At 40.6% G+C, this 24,003-nt stretch overlaps 1 protein-coding gene across 1 annotated transcript; it reads left to right on the top strand.

Annotated features, from left to right (window-relative positions):
- On the top strand, positions 1 to 23,725 carry styxl2 (serine/threonine/tyrosine interacting like 2). The gene is made up of 6 exons (XM_006800280.3): positions 1 to 81; positions 2,217 to 2,387; positions 5,003 to 5,121; positions 8,331 to 8,562; positions 9,363 to 9,580; positions 20,560 to 23,725. Exons 2-6 carry the CDS (start codon positions 2,266 to 2,268, stop codon positions 23,304 to 23,306), a joined length of 3,438 nt encoding a protein of 1,145 aa, XP_006800343.2. The 5' UTR covers positions 1 to 81; positions 2,217 to 2,265; the 3' UTR covers positions 23,307 to 23,725.
- Positions 23,726 to 24,003: the final 278 nt, after the last annotated feature.

The following is a 24,003-nucleotide window of genomic DNA, read 5'->3' as shown; positions in this document are numbered from 1 at the left end:
GGGGAGGTGAGAGGGTCTAACTTTAGGAGGCTGTGTCAGAGCGGTCGGAGTCGGCTTCAGAGGAACACCTTTCAGACAGAGGTAGGAAAACACACTCACTCTCAGACACACACACACACTGACACAGGTAGGAGATGTTTTCTATGCAGCTGAAGTCCTGTTTATTATTTCTGAATTTTCACACATCTGATCTGATCTGAGAGCAGCTCTTCCTCTGCTGCTGTTTAAGGCACAGAGCTGTTAGGTCTCAGCGCTGCTGTGAGGCCTGCAGGCTGAGGCAGCTGTCACCGCCTTAAAAATAGACTTGCTGGAAGGCCTCAGCTCACACACACACACACTTATAGCAACATGAGGCTCTGTCTGATTGCTTAGTATCTTAGTCATGGCTGCCTGTTGTTGACCCTTACTGACTGTCGATCAATATAACTGAAAGAATATTTGGTGTTTTGATTTATTTCAGCTGTAATCACAGCTGAGAGAAAAACAAGAAGAAAGAATCAGACTTCTTAAATCTTAATCTGACCTCCCTGACATAAACTCAAGCTACATATGTTGAGCTTAATGAGAGCAGGGCAATTAGAAATCTGAGTTTTCCTTTTCTGTTTAACACCATCAATTCCACTTAGAGCCAATCAGTGTTTATGCAAGTACTAAAACCAAGTATCATTTAGAGTAGTACTGTGCGATGCTGTATATTTTGATATTGATCCAATATTGTCAATACTGCCAATAACTGCACAGATACCGATTTGTAGATATAACTTCATGTAGCTAATGTAGGGGAGAGGAGTGTGTCTGAACACATAATGACCACTGTGATTTTATACTTTTCTCTATAATTAGTTAACACATCAAAACTGTCAGGGTTAGCGCTGGCAAACTGTGGGAACGTGGAAAAATGCAGGACTCTTCAATGAAATCAATACATTTATTTACAGTGAAGTAAATAATCACACAAAAATAAATCCCTGTGCACCCCAGACACCCGTGCCGTGTCTTCCTCCCAGTGTCTGTGCTCTGTGTCCTCGTTTCCAAGTGTCCACGCACCCCGTGTTTGCTGCCCTCTCGTTTCCACGTTCCCCGTGAGAAATAACAGAGGCAGACTTTAGACACTTTCAAACTGTGGCTGGCTTACACTCACTGATATGTTGAAAACACTGATGAGTAGTCACACAATGATCCAGCGTCGGAGAGAGCTCCGCCACACTCCTAAGTAGCTCCTCCGACGAGCCTTGATCAGCTGCAGGTGTGTGTGTGGTCATTTCCTCAGGTGTGGCCAGCCACCTTGCAGGGCACACCTGCCAGGCCTGAAGACTCCTGTAAACTGGTGCTCCCAGATTCACCCGCATCCACACACACGCAAGCAGTGAGAACGAGGGACAGCAACACCAAATATGTATATGTCCATCAACTATTCTGGAACTAACACGGCTTTCAGCATTTTATGTTCTGGGTTTTTTTGTGTGTGTTTGTTTTTTGTAGACCTGGAATTAAAATGTGTCTGTCCCTAAAGGACTGTGGGTCTACCTCTGTAGTTTAAATCTGTGATACGGTTGAATTAAAATAGACATGACAGGTCATATTTTTCATAGTGCATGATCGAGGAAATATTTTCAGTGTCCTTTTCTTTGTGCTGTTGTTTTGTCCATCAATAAACTTAAGTTAAAGATTATTAAACAGTGAAATACTGTTCACAAATTCATGCAACTTCATTAGTACAGTCACTGGAGGGATTTTAGTACAGTGCAAATAAATTTTTTGTCCTTTTTGTGATATTTTACTTGCAATCAAATTATTGTGATAGAACAATATCTTTATAATAAATTAGCTTAATTTTGACCAAATATAGTCTAATTTAATGTTAATTAAAGTTTAAATTTATTAAGAAAATAAGTTACAAATTTTGATCTTTTTAAAAATTCATGTTTCTGTTTTGTTTATTTTTTTTTCATTAAACTTTGGCATTAACTCAGATGACAAAGCTGAACTGTTGACAAAAATATAGACTTAGCATCATATTAAATGTCTGGTGTCACACTTTTGTCAAGAAGTTTTAGAGAGAGTGTTATTCATTTATTTAAATTGATCTATAAAATAGTGAAAACATCGAACAAGTTACAGGAAAAAAGTTGAGAGTCAGTGAGGATGAAGCATGCTTTTTTTTGTTGATGTCTCTAAAGAGAAAAACAGCACAATTTGTTATTTTCTTCTGTCAGTAGTGATCCAGGTTCACCAGAAGCAAGGGAAGGAGGCATATTGGTTGCCATGGCATCGGCCAATGAACATGGAGAGCGAGGTGATCAGATGGTACCTGATGGAAAGGAAGAAGATGAGGAGAAGAGCGTCCGCGGAGTCCAATCTCATTACCTTCGCTGTCCCTCCCCAAAGTAAGAGGCAAGCTTTAAACACAGAACACCAGTCTCAGGTTTACTGACTGGGAAATTAACAGATTCTGTCAAACATGAAAACACTGCACAATTCCTGCTTCAGTGTTCAAAATTTAAATCAAATCTTCCATTTTCACAGGTTTTGTATCACTGCAAAACTATTACTGTGTAGTTTCCCAGTAAAATGTTCGCTTTACCCCATTTAAATGCATTTACATTTCCTTGACACGTTATTAGGTACACCTGTTTAATTCAATTCAATTCCATTTTATTTATACAGCACCAAATCACAACAACAGTTGCTTCAAGTTGCCTGTAAGGTGAACTACAATAATACATAGAGAGAAAACCCCAACAATCATATAAACCCCTAGCAATCATTGGTGACTGTGGGAAGGAAAAATTCCCTTTTCTCCTCAGAGAGGGGCAGCCGTCTAATGTGACCTGCAGATTTGCTTATTAACACAAATATCTGATCAGCCAACCCCACAAGTGCAACTCCGTGCAGCCACGCTCAAGACGACATGCTGAACTTCAAACTGAGCATCAGAATGAGCATGGGGGAGGAGAGGAACTAAGTGATTTTGAAAATAGCACTGCTGATTTACTGGGATTTTTCTACATAACTATCTCAGAGGTTTTTCAGACAGAGCAAAAATGCCTTGTTGATGTCAGAAGTCCGAAGAGAATGATCAAACTGCTTTGAGCTGATAGGAAAGCAACCATAACTTAGATAACCACTTGTTACCACCAAGATATGTGGAGGAGAATTTCTGAATGCACAACATGTCAAACCTTGAAGCAGATCAACTACAGCAGCAGAAGACCACAGAGGACTGGAAAAATGTTGCCTGGTCTGATGAGACTGATTTCTGCCATGACATTCAGATCTCGATCCAACAGAGCACTTTTGGGATGTGGTGGAACGGGAGATTCTCATCATGGTCCAAAGATGTCTTAAGTAATTCATTACACATGAAAAAATACGAGCTATAAATATGTATGCCATTTTTAGCTTGTTTCCTGTTTTACAAATCTCTTTTTAATGCGTGTTTCCTTCTTGTGCAAACAGCTTGGAGCCATGGTTAATGGCTTAAATTGAAGAAGGTACCTATACAATAAAAAATGTGTGCCTGCTTTATTAGAAGCCTTAAATTATTTAATGTGATTTGTGCATGAAAATTAAGGACGTTAAGCCCACTTTGATGTGAAAAACCTTCTGTTTCACATTGAATCCTGCTAAAAAAAATACTATAAAACTGAGACCACAAAGTAAAATGAAGATTTGTCAGTACTGCATTTTCGGGGCGATCGTGGCTCAAGAGTTGGGAGTTCGCCTTGTAATTGGAAGGTTGCCGGTTCGAGCCCCGGCTTGGACAGTCTCAGTCGTTGTGTCCTTGGGCAAGACACTTCACCCGTTGCCTACTGGTGGTGGTCAGAGGGCCCGGTGGCGCCAGTGTCCGGCAGCCTCGCCTCTGTCAGTGCGCCCCAGGGTGGCTGTGGCTACAATGTAGCTTGCCATCACCAGTGTGTGAATGGGTGGATGACTGGATATGTAAAGCGCTTTGAGGTCCTTAGGGACTAGTAAAGCGCTATATAAATACAGGCCATTTACCATTTAATTCCACCTTCTTGTGCTGTGATATGTGGAGCCCCAATTAAACTGAAAAGCAAATTAGAAATAAACCAGAATAGTAGAGTTTATTTTTGTTCATAATCAAGTGATGAAACTTGTGTTTTTTCATCCTCTGTAAAGAAAAAACAAAGTATGAACGCAGCTGTGGTTTCAGTGAATAACTGTGGTTTCATGCTGGCAAAGATAAACTCAGCAGCTGAGTCTAATCAATGAGGTTAATGGGCCTTGGCCTTGTAAAGTAAAAAGACAATGCAGAATTTTTAGCTCTACATTAAAAGATGTAAATGTCTGTTTATATTTCAGTCTGTTTATATACTTTTGACTATGTGGATTACAGAAATAAATAAATAATAAATAAATTCAAACTTCTGCACCCGGGTTTTAAAGTCATAAATATGTATGCTGTACAATTGTTAAAATAAACAATTAAAATATCAAAATCACGACCACATTCATAAGTCTATGTGAGCTTCTGATCATGGCTGTGAATAATAGATGTTGAAGATTGTGTCACTGTTCTGCAACCTTGATGGGTGAACTGGAGCTCTTTTCTTGTTTCAGCTATCATATTTCTATCACATTCTTTAGATTCCAGAAAACACATTTAGTTATTTAGTTCAGAATAACCTTAAAATACAAAAGTTGCATTCTTCAAGAAGTACTTCTACAATGTCTAAATTGACTTCACTGTAGTTGATGGAGGAGCTCTTGATCAGACTGAGAACACTTTATAAAGCCATTTAGATTAAATAAACCAAGTGAACCTTTTCTCATTCAGAAATTACATCAAAGAATTCAAAAGTCAGAAGGTGTACAGGAGTAAAGGAAATACAAAGCTGGAGCCTCAGCCTCATTTTATAAACTCATGCATTAACTACATTTAACACAATCAACATTTCAGTGCAAGCTGATGCATTAGGCTCTTATTGTGAGTCATGCAGCGCTCATGAATAATAACCTCTCTGTCTGTGCCTCCCAGTTTCTCCATGACCTCAGAGTCCAGGTTTTCCATGATCTCTGGGTCTGATGCTGAGAGCATCTTCATGGAGCCCATCCACCTCTCATCAGCCATCGCTGCCAAGAAGATCATCAACGAGGGTGAGACGACACAGGAAAGAGGCTCAAGCTGCCCTTTACATATTTTATTGAGATTCTAAACAAGCTGCTGTTAATCACATTTTCTTAGAAAAATTCTGCTGCCTTGCTTCAGCATGATGTGTAAGTCTGATCTGGAGACAGACCCATGTAGACCCTTATAAAGGAAACAGGCCTAACAGAGCCCTCAAGTAGAGAAATATCAGAGCTTCTGGGTGGATTTTATATGCACTTGGAACAAGTAAAACACCTGGCCAATGAATCCTGATGTGCAGATATTTATTTTTAAAAAGAGAAGACCAACAGGATAATCAGACTTAATCCAAAACGTAATCCGCAGCAGAATAATGATCATCTGCAGAGGAATGGCTTATTTGAAGAGTTTCAGTCAGGTTTCAGAGCTCATCACAGCACAGAAACAGCTTTAGTGAAGGTTACAAATGATCTTCTTATGGCCTCTGACAGTGGACTCAACTCTGTGCTTGTCCTGCTAGACCTTAGAGCAGCATTCGATACTGTTGACCATAATATCCTATTAGAGCGATTAGAACATGCTGTAGGTATTACAGGTACTGCACTGCAGTGGTTTGGATCATATCTATCTAATAGACTCCAATTTGTGCATGTAAATGGAGAGTCCTCTTCACACACTGAGGTTAATTATGGAGTTCCACAGGGTTCAGTGCTAGGACCAATTCTGTTTACATTATACATGCTTCCCCTAGGCAGCATCATTAGAAGACATAGCATACATTTTCACTGCTATGCAGATGACACCCAGCTCTATCTGTCCATGAAGCCAGATAACACACACCAATTAGTTAAACTGCAGGAATGTCTTAAAGACATAAAGACCTGGATGGCCGCTAACTTTCTGCTTCTTAACTCAGATAAAACTGAGGTTATTGTACTCGGCCCTGAAAAGCTTAGAAATATGGTATCTAACCAGATTCTTACTCTGGATGGCATTACCTTGGCCTCCAGTAACACTGTGAGGAACCTTGGAGTCATTTTTGACCAGGATATGTCCTTCAACGCACATATTAAACAAATATGTAAGACTGTGTTCTTCCATTTCTCTAAAGTTAGAAATATCCTGTCTCTTAGTGACGCTGAAAAACTAGTTCATGCATTTATTACTTCCAGGCTGGACTACTGCAATTCATTATTATCAGGATGTCCTAAAAACTCCCTGAAAAGCCTTCAGTTAATCCAAAATGCTGCAGCAAGAGTACTGACAGGGACTAGAAAGAGAGAGCATATTTCTCCTGTTTTGGCTTCTCTTCATTGTCTTCCTGTTAAATCCAGAATTTAATTCAAAATCCTGCTCCTCACATACAAGGTCTTAAATAATCAGGCCCCATCTTATCTTAATGACCTTGTAGTACCATATTACCCTATTAGAGCACTTCGCTCTCGCTCTGCAGGCCTACTTGTTGTTCCTAGAGTATTTAAAATTAGAATGAGAGGGAGAGCCTTCAGTTTTCAGGCCCCTCTTCTGTGGAACCAGCTTCCAGTTTGGATTCGGGAGACAGACACTATCTCTACTTTTAAGATTAGGCTTAAAACTTTCCTTTTTGCTAAAGCATATAGTTAGGGCTGGACCAGGTGACCCTGAATCCTCCCTTAGTTATGCTGCAATAGATGTAGGCTGCCGGGGGATTCCCATGATGCATTGAGTTTCTCCTTTCCAGTCACCTTTCTCACTCAGTAAGTGTTAATAGACCTCTCTGTGTTGAATATCTGTTATTAACCTCTGTCTCTCTTCCACAGCATGTCTTTTATCCTATCTTCCTTCTCTCACCCCAACCGGTCGCAGCAGATGGCCGCCCCTCCCTGAGCCTGGTTCGGAGGTTTCTTCCTGTTAAAAGGGAGTTTTTCCTTCCCACTGTCGCCAAAGTGCTTGCTCATAGGGGGTCATATTTTTAGTTTTTTCTCTGTATCTATGAAGCACCTTGAGGCGACTTTTGTTGTGATTTAGCGCTAAATAAATAAAATTGAATTGAATTGAATTGAATTGAATTCACACAGAAGCTTCCTTTACTTAATAACAAATAAACAAAAATGGCAAAAAATATAAATATATCATAAACTACTGATGAAAAGTACAGAGCAAACATCAGATGCCTGTTTACAGGCTAAATAAATAAATAAAATAAAATCAGCTTTTATATCATGATTCCTCACCAGCCTTAATCTGAAATTTGATTTGTATTTGCAAAGCTCTGGGGGGATTCGGATTAATAATAAACCACAATCAGATGAATTTCTCAGATGAGCACTGCACAGGGGTCAGACTCTGTCTCTCTTCACTCCTCATTCATATGCAGTGTGTCGAGCAATGAAGACTAATGTGGCTCAACAGTCTTCAATCACAGACAATCCACGTTTTGCTCCTTCATCTTGTTACATGGAGATGCCATCCACTGGAATGAGGAAATTAGCTTAATGTGACGCATCCCAGATTCGTGGCTTCATCAAATTCCTCCTCTTAAGTTGGACTGCATTAAAGGCAGCCTAATGATCAAAACGGGTTTCATCTGCAGGGAGGAAGATGACCGCTGATGAGGACAGCTGCAGTGACCTGTTTCTGCATTAATGGCATGCTTCTTTTGAAGCTGTGCACACATTAAACTCCGGTATGTCCTTTAGGAGTGGCATAGCTGTTATGATTTCACAGGGGAGTGGGTCTAAACGCAGGAGCTCTGAACAAAATCTTCTTAATCCTAAGCTGATTCATCTTCACAATAAACCATAAAAGGATAAATTCCAGGAAGGTTCAAATACTCCAAACTAAACATGAATCTAAGAAATAAGAGCAGCCAACAGGGGCATGGGGGAAACACGTAGGACAAGAAACCATCAGAGAAATCACATGCAGCAGAGCAGAAATATAAAAGAAAGTAAAGAGAACTAAACTGCAGGAAATAAAACAACCAAAGGCAAATTACCAAAATAGGGCGGGAAGCAGCAACAGAGACAATCTAGGAAGACGCAAAACAAATTACCAAACATAACAGTTGGAGTAATTTTACTCAAAATCTTTGATCCTAAATATTTGGTTTTGTTCTGTAGCATACCTGAAGATGTTCATCTCGCATCCTCCTCATCCTGTCTTCTGTGTCACACAGACTTCTTACATTAATTTCTTAATATAATACAACAAAATCAATCAAGAATCCATCATGTTTATTACTATCTTACCTCCTCAGAGTTGCCACCTCGAGGCGTGCGGTCCGAGTCCATCCCAGAGTCCATGTTGGAAACTGCTGAGCAGCTGATGGTGGAAGATCTCTACAACCGTGTCAGGGACATGATCGATGACCGCAGCCCCTACAACACCCCCTGTGTGCTGGACATCCAGAGAGCCATGGTGCAGGACCGCCTAGAGGCTCCCATCAATCCCGTGGATGAGGTGTGGCCCAACATCTTCATTGCCGAAAAGTGAGTCGGTGCATTCTCGTTTTGTTTAAATTATTTTTCCACAAGTCATCATAGAGGATTATTCTTAGTTCCGGACCATAGGCACAGATATTTTAGAAGACAAATCTGTGCTGGAAGATGAACTTCAGTTCAACTTCAGATTTTAGTAAGGGTTCACAGAAAATTCTGTTACATTTTTATGGACTTTGAATGGTTTTGCAAATTTTCTTGCTTTCATGGCAAGTACCCATCAGACGCAATGGCACAAGATTCAAAAATGTATAAAAATTATATAATTTCCTTTCTTTAATCTTATAGTGGATAGCTGGAAATGAATAACTAGAGAAATCCTTCCAAATATGAGACAAATTCCACCTCATCATTCACTTAAAACAGACTTTCCTCTTCTAATTGATTTTATCAATCCCATTTTCTGATCTGCGATAAACAAGTAATCAGCCCAAACAGTCCTAACTTGTCTACTTGACAGCTTGTTCCAGAGGTTTTGTGTAAATCAAGCTGTCTTTATTGGTGAATTTATCCAACCATTTTTTTGGTCTATTAAAAATCCACAAATTGCTCAGATAAATGTTCCGTGTTAACTGAAACAACCTTGGTAGCCGATAAATATTGTGTGATGTGGTTGAAAGCTCCAGAACAGGGTGATAGATGGCTGATTCCAAAGTTTATTTCCCTGCTCTTCTCCAGAGTGTGATGTTCCTCAGGTGTCATTTTCTGCAGAGGCTTTTTAGTAACGCTGTTTGCTTGAAAGTTTGGATGGGTCATTTTACACACAGTAAGACAGATCCCCCCCCCCTCAGGTCTGTTGCAGTGAATAAGGCCCGTCTGAAGCGAATAGGCATCACACACATCCTGAACACAGCTCACGGTACAGGAGTCTACACCAACGAGTCATTTTACGCCGGCATGAACATTAAGTACATGGGCATTGAAGTAGACGACTTCCCTGATGCTGACATCTCGGTGCACTTTAGACCCACCGCCGAATTCTTGGACGATGCTCTGCTGACGCACAAAGGTAGGCAGGATTTGTTTCATCTGTCCTCTGAAATCTTTGTTTGCTGTTGTGGTGAAGAGTTCAGAGTACATCACTGAACACTAATCAACTCTGCTGGTAAGATTTATTGACAAAATTAGAAGTAAATAATACACAGAGGAGAATTTGGTATGCATCTCTCCCCTCTATTATTTTTGTTTCATATGTAAAGTAAATATACTGAAAAACTAATAGCCGTCACACATAATTATAAATAATTATGTATAATAACACACAATACGGCATTAAGCCACATTGTAAGCCTCTTGCATACTTCTTTGTTAGTAACCCCCTAAGGCCCAAAGAGGTTAATCCAATATCTAAATATTTAACTACAAAGAGAATCTTCACGCCTCTTGCCAAAAAACCACACTGAGTAAATCATGTTGAAAGGCTGACTGGTGATGTTAGCACAACTGGAAACCCACAGGGGTGATGCCTTTTCATAGTTGGAAAGTCTGTTTCTATTTTTTCATGAATGAGAAGAATAACAACAAAGAAAACAAGCAATCCATAGCAACATCCATACATAATAATAATAATAATAATAATAATAATAATAAATAAATTTTATTTATGAGTGCCTTTCAAGTCACCCAAGGACACTTTACAATAGGATAAAACACTTAGTAAAACAATGGCAGAATAAGAACAATAAAATAAAAGCACAAGATAAAATTAACAAACAGTGGATTCACAGTGAATATGCAGATTTGAACAGATGAGTTTTGAGTTGGGATTTAAACTGTGGGAAAGAGACATAAAATTGTCTCCAGAGGAAAATAAGAGACCAAGCAGAACAAACAGAACTGAGAATAAAACAAAAACTGCATGGTTCACAAAACTGACCAGATTTGAATCATGACAAAATTCATTGACTAGAGAAATTAGATAAGAAATTAGATCCCCGTTATTTCTGGTGGTATTTGGTTGTGTGTGGATTCAAGTCAAAGGACATATTGCATTTCTGGGATTGACAAAGCCCTTGGAGAGGGCAGTAACACACTGAAGTGACAGATGTCTGTTCCCAAATGTGGTAGTGGTTGTGAGGACCTTGGTAGCTACAACTCCTTCTGAAACAATGTGTGGTTGGGAGCAGAATTATGGTTGCTCAGCCTTAGAAGCTGGCATGGCAACTGGGGGGAAAACCTTTTATGAGATATTTGTTTCTTGTTCAATAGGGAACAATCTGTCTTATAAACAGCCAAATCTAACCCCCCTTCTGAGATGCATAGGTTAAAGATAAATCCAAACAGGCTCAGTGTTGGGGTACATAGCATAGGGTTTGGGGTCTTGCGCCAGTATGCTAGAAAGATCAGTATCTCTTATATGTCGACTGTAGGCATGAATGAATAGTGGAAAAAATACAAAGTTTTGGAGTCTATTATTTGTTAAACAAAAAGAACCCTATTGACCATATTTAGAGTATGTTTAAAGAGTCTCATATTTTTTTCACCAAGTTTAAGATGATCACTTATTGGTGATTTAAGACCACAAATAAGTGTTCATAAGATTTTTTTTTATCTCATAAATAAATCATTATCATTGTAATGATTATATATTCATACTTATGAAATTATTTTAGCAAGAATTTTATGTAATACAATTACATTTATGATATAAACACCAATAAATCATCATAAGAGGTTTTATTTCTTTGCAAACAGACCTTTGCAGCTCAAAAATTTACTATAAAGGAACAAATCAACCATTTGGCAGAGTATATTTTTGGAAAATTGTTTGACCCTTAAAAAAAATTTTTTTTTAAGTTATCATGTTTCTTAAATCTGTGCACTAAAGCATCTGACACTTTGCCATATCAAAACAAATATATCTGACGTTGATATTTTCATCACAGAGAGTTTACATTTCTTGTATTCTTTAGTCATTGCTAAACTTCCTGTGAGGAAGCTACCTGAAAAACTCAGCGACTAACCTAGATTGACATCCACAGATCAAAAGCAAGCTGTAGAGATGGCTTAAACAGGTTAACTTCCTGTAAATGTTTCAGGAATACATAGGGGCTCAAAATATCCTCTACCAAGTGGTTTAGCAGAAATTTAAAAGGTTTCTGAAACAATGTGTGGTTGGGAGCAGAATTATGGTTGCTCTCTTTACTGCTTGTCTTTGTCCTTCCTTCTCCTAACTGGTGCCCCTCCCTGAGTCTGGTTCTGCTGGAGGTTTCTTCCTTTTAAAAGGGAGTTTTTCCTCCTGACTGTTGCCAAAATGTTTTCTCATTGGGGAGCATATGATTTTTGTGGTTTTCTCTGAATTATTGTAGTTTTTTACAATATAAAGCACCTAGAGGTCGCTGTCGCTGTTATATAAATAAAATAGAATTAATTGAAAAGAATATATATATAATCTATCGATCTTCCACCAATCTATTGAGTGTCTACTTAAAATTGAGCCTCTTTCCCAATAGGCTTTTCTGTTTTTGTCCACATGATATATATCTGTTGAACTGAAGGCATCACCCTCAACATTATTTTTATCTCCGAACTTCAGTTTATGACGTAGGAAACAAACTTTGGCAATGGTTTTGTGTCTGTCTTCATCAATAGAGTGTTTATTTTGTGATCTCAGGTTCCCACAGACCTTTAATCATTCATTTATTTTATCATTTAGCTCACAGACATGATACACAATGCACTTATTTTACCAAGGTTTGCTAAAAGCACTTTTTCAATACTTGTCCTGGAGTGGAGGTCAACAGTGACGCATTAACAGATCCCAAACATCTGATCAGTAATCTTTTCAACATCCCAGTTTCAGAGAAGAATTTCTTGTGCTGGCAGAGAACACAGAGTATTCCTGGAAGGAAATGGCATAGTCACAGTGTTGTTGACTGTGCTTCATACTTAACACAGCCTAAAATGTTGCTGGAAGACTATGGCAAGAGCATCTTAATAATATCTTGTCTTCTCCCTGGAGACTGTGGAGCAAATTTGGACATTTTTATTAACTGATTAATGATTTTATCTTTCTTATTGTCCTACCTACAGAGCAAGGAAATTAAATAATATTAGATATTAGATATATCAGATATTTTACTCCAACTTCTGCCAGGTTTTATGTTATGAAGACCATTGTAGTGATGAAGAAAGACCCCGAACAAATAATCTTCCATGTCAAGATATTTAAGAGTCATTTAATGTCAAAACAAGCAAAACATTTAAGAAAACATTATGCTGTTAATTAACAAACTGTTTTTTGTATTTATTTATAGCAGTTTACAAGCATAATGCTCAGATCAATTAAAACTAATAATAATTTTTAAAAAGCTTAAATATTTACATTTCTTTCTTAATTTTGTTAAACTGATTAAATTAATTATTTTTAATAGTTTTTCAATGGATTGACTGAGAACCACATAAGAGTACATCAGTATTTAGTCATGATATGAATGCTGTGCTATAGTTGCAGTTGTCAATATTGTAAACTGTTGGGGAGCACAAATGGTGTAGAGAGGGATGATGTTGTGAAAAAAGAAAATTAGCAGAACTGCAAACTTGCATAGCTGCCATATTTTTTTTAAAAAAACAATTCCCATCACAGCCCTGCGGGTGGTCTATCCTTCAAGCTCGGGTCCTCTACCAGAGGCCCGGGGAGCTTGGGGGCCTTTCGCAGTATCTTAGCTATTCCTAGGACTGCGTTCTTCTGGACAGAGCTCTCCAATGTTGTTCCTGGGATCTCCTGGAGCCACTCGCCTAGCTTGGGAGTCACTGCACCAAGTGCTCCGATTACCACTGGGACCACTGTTACCTTCACCCACCACATCTTCTTGAGCTCTTGAGCATCTTCCGGGTAAGATGGCCCTCCTCAGAGGGCAACATCACAGAGTCAAGTTACTTTTTACTTTCTTCTTCCTTATTACTCTCTTGCGAAAACTGCAAGAGCACAGTAATTTTGGACTTGTTGACCCAAACCTGCTGGAATCCTACCCAGAGCTAACACGCTATGCTGACCTGATGCTAGGCTGGCCTGAGGCAGGGGCCTCTCCTGAGAACAACAAGCCGAAGTGGAGGCATGGCAGATGGGGAACGGCTGACTGAAGGTTCTGGCACATGATTAGCAAAGGAAGGCTAATACTGCTTGCAAACTAAAAAAAAAAGGTCGAACTCCATGCTCGGATTTCCATTCAAAAAGAAATTCAGGAGTGCTCCATACTGTGTTTCTGTGAAACCTGGCTGGCGGAGAGGACACCCGATAAAGCAATAACACCAGAGGGCTACACGATTTTCAGAGTAGACCGAAGAACTACAGACAGCGGCAAGATACGCGGTGGAGGACTCGTCAAGCAATCATTGTGTACTGACTGTAAGATCATGTCAAAATCCTACTCTGAAAATGTGGAATTTCTGACTCTAACGTTAAGGCCATTTTATTTGCCCAGAAAACTGCAGTGCATTATTGTGAGTGTCATGTACATCCCCCCGTCCGCTAAGGAGGAGGCTGCACTGAAGGAGCTGCACGACATGATCAACAAGCACGAAAATAAACAGCCAAACGCTGCTGTAATTGTTCTGGGAGACTTTAATCACTGCAATCTCCGGAAAAATATGCCTAAACTGCATCAGTTTGTAACCAAACAGGGGAAATAAAATACTGGATCACTGTTATAGCAACATCAGAAATACCTTCTCAGCTGAACCAAAACCTAATTTTGGAAAGTCTGATCACCTAGCAATCTGGCTAAAACCCATCTACAACAAAACCCAGTCCCAGTTAGTACTATTAACACCTGGACTGATGGTACAAAAGCCAGCCTGCAGGGCTGCTTAGAGGCTACAGACTAGAGCATCTTCAAAGGAACAGCTAACGACATCCATGAATACACAGAGACTGTTAGCGACTACATAAACTAGTGTTTAACAGGACTGTGCGTAGATTCCCCAACCAAAAACCCCAGTTTAATGGAGACATTAAAAAGAAAATCAGGCAGAGGAGGGAGACCTTCAAGGCAGGAGATCAGGTGGAGTATAAGAGAGCCGCCCGCTATGAACTGCAGAAGTCCATCAGCGCAGCAAAGAGGGGCCACTCAGAAAAACTTGAAGGCTACTACCTGAACAACAACACACGCAGCATGTGGCAGGGAATTCAAGCTGTCACAAACTACAGGGGAACCACAACAACCACAGACCCCCGAGACACCACCCTACCAGACAGCCTCAACACCTTCTATTCCAGGTTTGACAGGCTGAACACACAGACTCCCTCAAAGGCCCCCAGTGACCCCACGGAGACCATCCTCCAGGTGACACACACACAGGTCCTGAAAGCTCTGAAAAAAGTGAACCCCCACAAGGCTGTGGGACCCGATGAAGTTCCTCCCAGAGTACTGAAGGCCTGTGGGGAACGGAGAGCAATCCGATTACTTTTTTCAAGTAACGAGTAAAGTAAGGGACTACTATTGCAAAAACGGTAATTAGATTACCGTTACTTTCCCGTAGGAACGCTGCATTACTGCGTTACTAAAACCGTGATTTTTTTGCGAGAATGTCTCTTGACAGTGACGTAAGCGAGTGCGACGTTCGTGACAACAGCTGTGTGCAGATCAAGAATGGATAAAATATCGAGTGTGGGAGAGAGTATGAGCATGCAGCGTTTAAAGTGTGGAAGTACTGACCTTACTTTGAGTTTGATTTCATAAAAAATGACAAAAACATTAGTGTCTGTTGTGCGTGGGAAGAAAACTTCTTTTTACAGTGAAAAAAAATCCCTAAACTTCCAAGCAAGCTCCGAGTGCGCTACGACGTAATGGGAAACTCACAGAGAAACTCGCGGATTCTTCAACTGACCGCTGCGGCACACCTGCACCAGTCCTGGTCCTGGTCAAATACGGGACTTCCAGGCCCGTATTTGATGTTTCTGTATACTATGCCAGACACTTGCTTATGGAGTTCCATATATGCCCTGCTTGCTAGCATCTTGCACCCTGCTGTTATGTGCTGGATTGTGCTGGATTTATATCTTGATGTCAGTGGCTTCTATCTCCTCCTTTGGCCAACTTATTATCCCATCCAGGTACCTGATCACAGGCAGGGCATAGATATTGATCTTGTTCTTACAGTTCACCTGACTCCTCAGGACTTGCCAACACTCTGCAGGTACTTGGTGGTTCCAGCTTTCCCAGTGGCCTCTTCATGATTCCCATTTGCCTGTAGGATCCCCAGGTACTTGTAGCTCTCCTCTACGTCTGCAGTGTTGCCTTCTGGTAGTTGGATCCCCTCAGTTCTGACTACCTTCCCTCTCTTTTTTATCATCCGACTACATTTCTGCAGTCCGAACAACATTCTGATGTCACTGCTGTATATCCTGGTGGTGTGGATCAATGAATCGATGTCTCATTCACTCTTGGCATACAGCTTGATGTCATCCATGTACAGGAGGTGGCTGACAACTGCTCCATTCAGTAGTCGGTATCCATAGCCAGTCTTGTTGATGATCTTACTGTGGGGGTTCAGGCCTATGGAAAAGAGCAATGGGGACAGAGCACCTCCTTGGTAGATCCCACACTTGATGGTGAATTGTGCTATGGGCTTGAAGATTGCCTCTAGTGTTGTCCGCCACATCCTCATTGAATTCCTGATGAAGGCTCTTAGGGTCCTGTTGATCTTGTATAGGTCAGGCCTTGGCCAGTTCTAGACAGGCATATATGAGGGGCCAGACAGAAATGTAAAGGGGGCACATGGTGGCAGTGGAGGCGGGAAAGGTGTGGGGGTTGGGTGGGGTGCTCTGGATTAGGGCTGCCACAAACAATTATTTTCATAGTCGACTAGTCACCGATTATTTTTGCAATTAGTCGACTAATCAGAAAAACGTAAAGCGTACATCTTATTGTACCTGCATGCATCTACTCTTATATAACGATCATTTGCTTACAGCTTGAAGTGTTTAAGGTATGTTGTAACTAAAAATGAAGACAAAATGATAACTTTTAATGAAATTTGCAGATTGTATTTCCTTGCTATCGAAAATATAACAGGACACTGGAGTAAACAATAACATTTTTAAGTTATCTAAGTGATTTATATATCATGTTTAACCTGAGTAGCGAAAGACCGCAGGGGGTTAGAAAATGATGTGCCCGGAGTTCGCTGTTCTTGCCAGCTCTAATGAGCCTTGAACCTCCAGCTAGCTATTGAGCTGGTGGGTAACAGACGTCTCCGAAAACGTCAGAGCACTTTTGCAAATATGTGATGTCTTGATAAATCAAGGAGATATTTAAAAGTTTACACAGCTACATTCTCGCCTGAAAATATCTTAAAAGTTTATTTTGTGACCCAGAAAGAGTAATATTAAAACTAAGTAGCTACCGCCATTGCTGAAAACTGGAAGCCAAATGAGCAAAAGTACATTCTTCGTAGCTACGCTTCATCTCAGAGGCAGGTTAATGGTTCTTTATAAACTTGAGTCCAATTTGAAGGCGGTGGCAAGATGCGTCGCATTGATGTATAGCTGGGTGTAGGGTGGGGTGTCAGTTCTCTGCCGAGTCCTGTGTGAGCCTGCACAGACAGCGCACGGAGGTAAAGAGCAAACGAGATGTGAAACCTATCATCTCATTTGTGCCTTTTCCAGCGGATTTTTCAGCTACTGTAGTAAATCTTGTCCATATTCAGTTTGTGGGTAATCTATTATTTTCTTTCTCAAGTTCTAAAAATTTGACTTAAGGGGGCAGGACGTTTGTTTAAGGGGGCATTGCCCCCTCTTGCCCCAGCATATAGACGGCCCTGGGTCAGGCATACCAGGATCCAGATGTGGGGCATTGAGTCATAGGCCTTCTTGTAATCAATCCAGGCAGTGCAGAGGTTGGTCAGCTTAGTCTTGCAGTCTTGGCTGACTGCTCGGCCTAACAGTAGCTGTTGTTTTGCACCTCTGGTATTTTTGCCAATCCCTTTCTGTGCCCCGCTCATGTATTGACCCACGTGCTTGTTCCTCTTAGCTGCTATGATGCCTAACAGGAGCTTCCATGTGGCACTGAGGCAGGTTATAGGCCAGTAGTGGGATGGGGCCGGTCCCATCTGGGGGTCCATGAGGGTCAGGACCGTCTGGCCTTCAGTTAGCCATCCAAGTGTCTCTTGTCAATGATCAATCAGCTGGTTCATTTGTGCTGCCAGAAGCTCATGGAGTGCAGTCAGTTTCTTTAGCCAGTAGGTGTGAACCATGTCGGGGCCTGGTGCTGTCCAACTCTTCATACTGGAGACCCTTTCTTGTATGTCTGCCACTGTGATGGTTACTGGTCCCTGTTCAGGGAGGTTGCTGTGGTCTGCTCTCAGATCCACTAACCACTGAGCATTGCTGTTATGGGTTGCATCCATCTCCCATATGCTCTTCCAGTATTGTTTCGTTTCCGATGTGAAAGACTGGTAAAGACATATAGAAAATGATTGCTTTTTAAGTTGTTACTGCTAAAAAACAAAACTGTGAACACTGAAATAGTTTAATATGTAAAGTGTTGTTGTTTAAATTAGGTTATATTTACCTCATTTTAAGATTTTGTAAGGACAAGACATTTTTTAATTATGTCTCAATCAGTAAAACCTTACTTGACAGAGAAGGTACTCCAGAACGTGATATCACCATGGGTAAAACCACTCAAAATCAAATAAAAGTTCATATTTAAAGTATTTATAATGAATTAGTTCAAAAGGTCATATTTAAAGTATTTATAATCAATTAGTTCAATATTCAATCAATCAATTCCATCTACTTACTGGTGAGCCTATAGCCCTGATTGTCATTGCTCTGTATGTCCACTTTATAATGAATGTCTTATTCATTTCTTGACCTGAAGGCATCCTCTTCATATGACATTAGAAATGGAAGTTGGGAAACCTTGAGACTTTTTTTTTGGTCTGTTTTCATCAATGCTGCATTTTCTGGTCTCTGGTTCCCACAGTCATGAGCTACAATGCACGTATTTTTCCAGATTTATAATACATATCTCCAGGTGAAGGTCAACAGTGATACAATGAAATATTTTAAACAACTGATCTGTAATTTCTCATCATCACAGCTTCTGAGAAGAATTTTATATGTCGACTGAGAACATGCGTGTTCCTGGAAAGGCTGACACAGTCACTGTGCTGTTGACTGTGTTTCTTAATTAACATGCCCTAAAATATTGCCTGAAAACTTCATAAACAACAGCTTAATAATACAGTTACACCAAAAATTTGATGGACAAAGAAACAGTTTTTGTAGTTTGGCCTCCGTATACCACATTTTAAACCAGTCGGTAAGATGTGATTAAAGTGCCCTCTACCAATTTTACTTCAAGATGTATTGTGTTAACTGTTATGGATATATTTTTTTTCAGAGGGTTAACAGTTCTTGTAAAAACTAAAAGTCAGTGATATCCTGAAGTCTCAAAGCCATTGAAATCACCAAATGTTGCATTTCCTTCATTGAGATGCTCTACCAGGCCTTTACTGCAGCAACCTTCAGCTTCTGCTTGTTTGTGGGTCTCTCTGCATCCCGTTTTAGCTATAATAACTGAAAAGCTGCCCTACTGGGTTGCAATCAGGTGACTGATGTGGTCATCTGAGAAACTCTTGGGTTTTATTTTTATTATGCCTCGGGGATGGACAGCAGTCACATCGTCAGTAGACACTAGACGCCTGTTTCCACTGGCAGCCATACATGCCCATTCCATAACACTGCCTCTACCAAATCATGTGGTATCCCTTAGATCATGAGTTGTCTTCTTCTCTATCCCATTCTCTTCCCATCATTCTGGTACATTATCCTTGGTTTCAACTCTTTCTCCTCTTCTCTGGTCTAATCTGTCTCTCCTTTTCTTGAGTGTCTTAAGTAGTTGTACATTGTCTCTGTATTTACATTCATGAAGCTGTCACCTGATTATAGACTTTAAAAGTGATATATCCACCTCCTCAAGAGTGTTCTTAAAATGATTAAATCGTGTGAACTTGTTTTTCTTAACCATGGAAATAATACTATCATTAGGATTTTTACTCATCTTCCTTCAGGCCTTTTGATGTTGCTGAACTAGTCATTATAGTCACTGCTTTTAAAAATATATCTGACTGTTAATTTGGCGGCTCCTAACATTTTTTGTTATTTCTCTAAGATTTCATCAGGTTTATTCAACCTGATGATGACCTGTTTGATATGCAGTGACTTTCATCTGGGCCTCATATTTAAAATTATGGAGAAAAGCAATAAAATAAAAAAAATCAACTCTGAATTAACTTCAGATATCATGTCTACTCCATTTGTCATTAAGTAAAGGGACAGTCCTAACCTGGCCATGAAAGTGGATGTCAGCCTGTTATGAGCCTGAAAATGGGTGTATAAACATGTGTGTAAATAATAGGTGTTGAAGAAAGGAAACTCTTTACTTTACAGTGAGTTTCAGTTAAGCTGCGTGGCTGTGACACACTTATAACCTTGAATTTGTCCACAGCATGCTGCTGGTTCTAAAAGAAAAAGCTCTTAAAAGCCTTTCCTTCCTGACCTGTTTATCTAAAACCAGCAGGCAGTCACACACAAATATATACTGGTGAATACAGTGGAGCATTTAGGTAAATAAATAGACATTTTCTCTAAAGAGTGTGAATACAAAGACTAAAGATTGGTCATAAATAAAATAAAATATTAGTCTCATATATTGGTCATAAAAAAATCATTTTTCTTCATAAACATTATAGAAAGGGATTCAGCACACTTAAGTTAAAACATATAAAACCTAAAATGTAATAAGTTATTGCTTTGTCAACGGTTTTGCTGCCCTCATCTGATCATAGGCCATTATTGCAAGTTTAACTAGATTAACTACATTAATCTATTGCAGACATCAAAACTTATGTATACTGTGGACTATTTCATGTAGAATTTGTATACATACATAACATACTTCATTTACTTTGGGTGTAGCTGAGTAATGGTATTTGCCTCAACTCTTCAGTATTGGTAATCATTGTTCCCTTTACTTGCAGGAAAGGTTCTTGTTGTTTCTATGATGGGCATCAGTCGTTCTGCTATCCTGGTGGCTTGCTACCTGATGATCTTCCAGAACATGACCATCATGGAGGCTCTGACCTCAATCAGGAAAAAACGTGCCATCAACCCCAACGAAGGCTTCCTGAAGCAGCTGAGAGAATTCAATGAGACCCTCATGGAGGAGCGAGATGATGACGACGAAACACTAAGCCAGTGCTCTGTGATTGATGCTCGAGCGCGTACTCGCATCTTTGGGGAAGAGGATGATGAGGATACGGACACAGAGGAAGAGCAGAGTATGATTGAGGTGAAAGCGAACTCCATTATGATGGAGGAGGAGGAGGATGGAGAAAGTGTGATGAGCAGCATTGCCTCCTCTGCAGCTGCTGCAGCACTTAAAAATGGTTTGACTGGAGCACAGAATGGGTTCAACAACCAGGTATCCAATGGTGTCCCAAATAAGTTTGTTCTATCTGAACAGGGGGGCAAGGAAGATGGGGATGATGATGATGATGGTCTGGACAGCATGATTCAGGAGTGGCAGAGGAGGAATGAAAAATACCAGAATGATGAGTGGTGGGAGGCACAGCTGAACACTGATGGGGAGGATGAGGAGTCTCTTCCCGGGGTTTTTACAAAGAAGACAAAAGAAGTTGGAGACACTGATGTGGAGAGCGTAACCAGTGAGGACATACGAGCTGTGAAAGAGCGGCTGAAGCGTCGCAACAGACGCCCACCCTCTGACACAATGTCCACCTCCAGCTGCATGACTTACTCTGATCTCTGGAAGCAGCGGCTTAAGGAGATCGAAGAGCAAGCAGCTGCTCGGTACCGCAAGAAAGAAGATGATGAAGGCAGTGAGAGCACTGCCACTGAAGACGAAGGAGTGAAGAAGACGATTGATGATGAAGTAGATAGCATCCTCTCTGACACCAGCTCCATGTTTAACTTCTGTCAGAAGAATAAGGAGAAGATGTCACCATTGGAACGTTGGCGAATCAAGAGAATCCAGTTTGGGTGGAACAAGAAAGATCGCGAGGATGGAGAGAAAAGTTCTGTTGGTGACGGTGAGGAAGAAGCCAAGACACCATCTCTGCAAGACATCAATCTGACAGCGTATCAGGCATGGAAGCTGAGGCAGCAGAAGCGTCTCGGGGAAGAGAACACAGATGAGATTCTGGAGCTGAGCAGAGGCGAGGACTTAGCAACAATCAGAAGAAGACAACGACGTGAAGAGATTCTGGAGCGTTCAAAGAAAACTTTAGAAGAAAGCCAGTCTGTATGTGGCTGGGAAACAGAAAGTTGCGTTAGTGGTGGTACGATACCTCTATCTGCCTTCTGGGCTGGAGCTGGTGTTACAGGGCCGCCAAGTATTGCCAATGATGACAATATGTCCATGCTCAGTGGTAGATCTTCCATAATTTCTTCAGTTTCCCAGGCTCGCAGCACAAGATCCTCACAGTTTGGAATCCCAGTAAATCCTGTGCCACCAGTACCGCCGATCCTCCCAGTTCCAACTGTGCAGGGCCCCGGAGGTGAACCAATGGTCAATCTGGCTAGCATCCAAAACTGGATTGCTAATGTTGTTTCAGAAACGATCAAACAGAAGCAGAGTGAAATGAGCCTTCCTCCTCCATCACGTGCCGGGTCTGAATTGAGCTTTGGTGCTTCATCAAACGTGATTTCAAGGCGCAGTGTCGATGATGACAAGGCATCCTTGCTGAGTGGTGCTTCCTACTCCAGCTCTCTGTCACAAGATCGAGGCAGGGCAGCATCAATCCTCTCCAGTGGCGGTTCAAGCAGCATCTCAGGTCTCAGTGGTAGAGGCTCAGCATTAGGCTCTAACCTTGGCTCCACCCTGGGCTCAAAGAAAAACAAGATTACCACTACCAGTGTTCCTCTCTTCAGCCTCTTCCAGGACCAAGTTAACCTGGATAAACTGGATGCCATGGACAAGGAGATCAAGTCAGAGATGAGGGACAAGATGTCTACCTATGAAAAGAAGAAGATCCTGGAAGACAACAAACGCAGTACTCTGTTTAAGAAAAAGAAGCCAAAGGAGGATGAAGATGAGGAAGAGGAAAGGAAGAAGAAAGAGGAGGAGTTTCTTGAGGAGACAAAGAAAAAGGAGAAACCAAAGAGGAGTTTCGGTCTATCGGGGTGCCTGAATCTAAACCCAGCGCTGGAGAAAGATAAAAACACCAACATTGATGACTGGCTGAAAAGTGTCAGGCCTCCCCCGAGAAAACTAGCTTCAGGAACTGAAGCTGGTCCATCAGAGGACCCCTATGATGATCTTGACGCCTCAGCTTCTGAATTTGACTTCTCAAGCAGAAGAGCCTCTTATGCTGCTGACGAAGATGATGATGAGGAAACGTATGGCATTACTTCCAGATACCGAGCCAGGTTACATGAAGATCTATCAAGTGAAGACACAGAATATTCCTGCAATGGCTTCACACAATCCCACAGCTACAGCCAACCGGGAAGACCGTACGGCGCTGTTCATCATTCACGATATGAAAACAATGAGACAGAAGGGAGAAGGACTAGGAGACAGGAAGCCACAGAAGAGGAGGAGGATGACATCTCCACCTTCATTGCCCAAACCAGGCAGAGGATTAGGGCTCGAGCTGCCGCAGAGGCTGAAGACGACGAGGTTCTCGCTGCTTGGAGAGCTCAGCAGGAGGCAAAGCGAGAGAAGCAAAACTTAGAAAATACTACTGATGAAGGCAGGTTTTAGAAAATGTAAAAGAGCCAATTCTGTGCTGCTGCTGCTGCTGCTAGCTCACACAAAGCTCTTTTTCTTTTTGGTCGAGGAGTGAAAACAAAGGATGTACAAATTGCAATAATTCTAATGCACAAAAAGCACTAGCATTCACATCCATAGAAAAAATATGCAGCTTGACCTTTTCACATTACATCAGCACTGCAAAAAAATTAAGGATTTGAGCCTGTTTTACTATTAAAATGGAAGAAATACACAATACAGTTCTCAGTTAAGGTTTTGCTTGTACCACAATTGCATGTAAAACACAATGAATGCAAATTTTCATAGAAAAGATGATGTGAAACTTCTGAGAAAAAAAAAAAGGAAAAGTCCCTCCAATTTGTACTCTTGCACAATTTTACTATTGTAATAAATTTTCTGATGAATGATGATTTGGGCTTTTTATTTGGTTTAATGGCTCCTAATAAAGCTGCATCATAAAGGTTATTTTTATCTTTTGTGATGAAAAACAATTTGAAAACCTCCATAACCTACAACAAAAAACAAAAAAGTAAATGGTAAAAATAAACAGAAACACAAACAAGTTGTATTTATAAAATATTTGTGCCGGTGACAAAGCAATCACTTGCAGGAAGTGGGACTGATGGCTTTTTATGCAGACAAAAAGATGCTTTTTTTACTTAATAATTTGATAATGTTTTGATGTTAA

This window comes from Neolamprologus brichardi, chromosome 23 (genome assembly GCF_056152115.1).
Source record: "Neolamprologus brichardi isolate AB-2024 chromosome 23, ASM5615211v1, whole genome shotgun sequence".
Taxonomy (NCBI): Eukaryota; Metazoa; Chordata; class Actinopteri; order Cichliformes; family Cichlidae; genus Neolamprologus; species Neolamprologus brichardi.
This window is presented reverse-complemented; position numbering and strand designations above follow the sequence as displayed.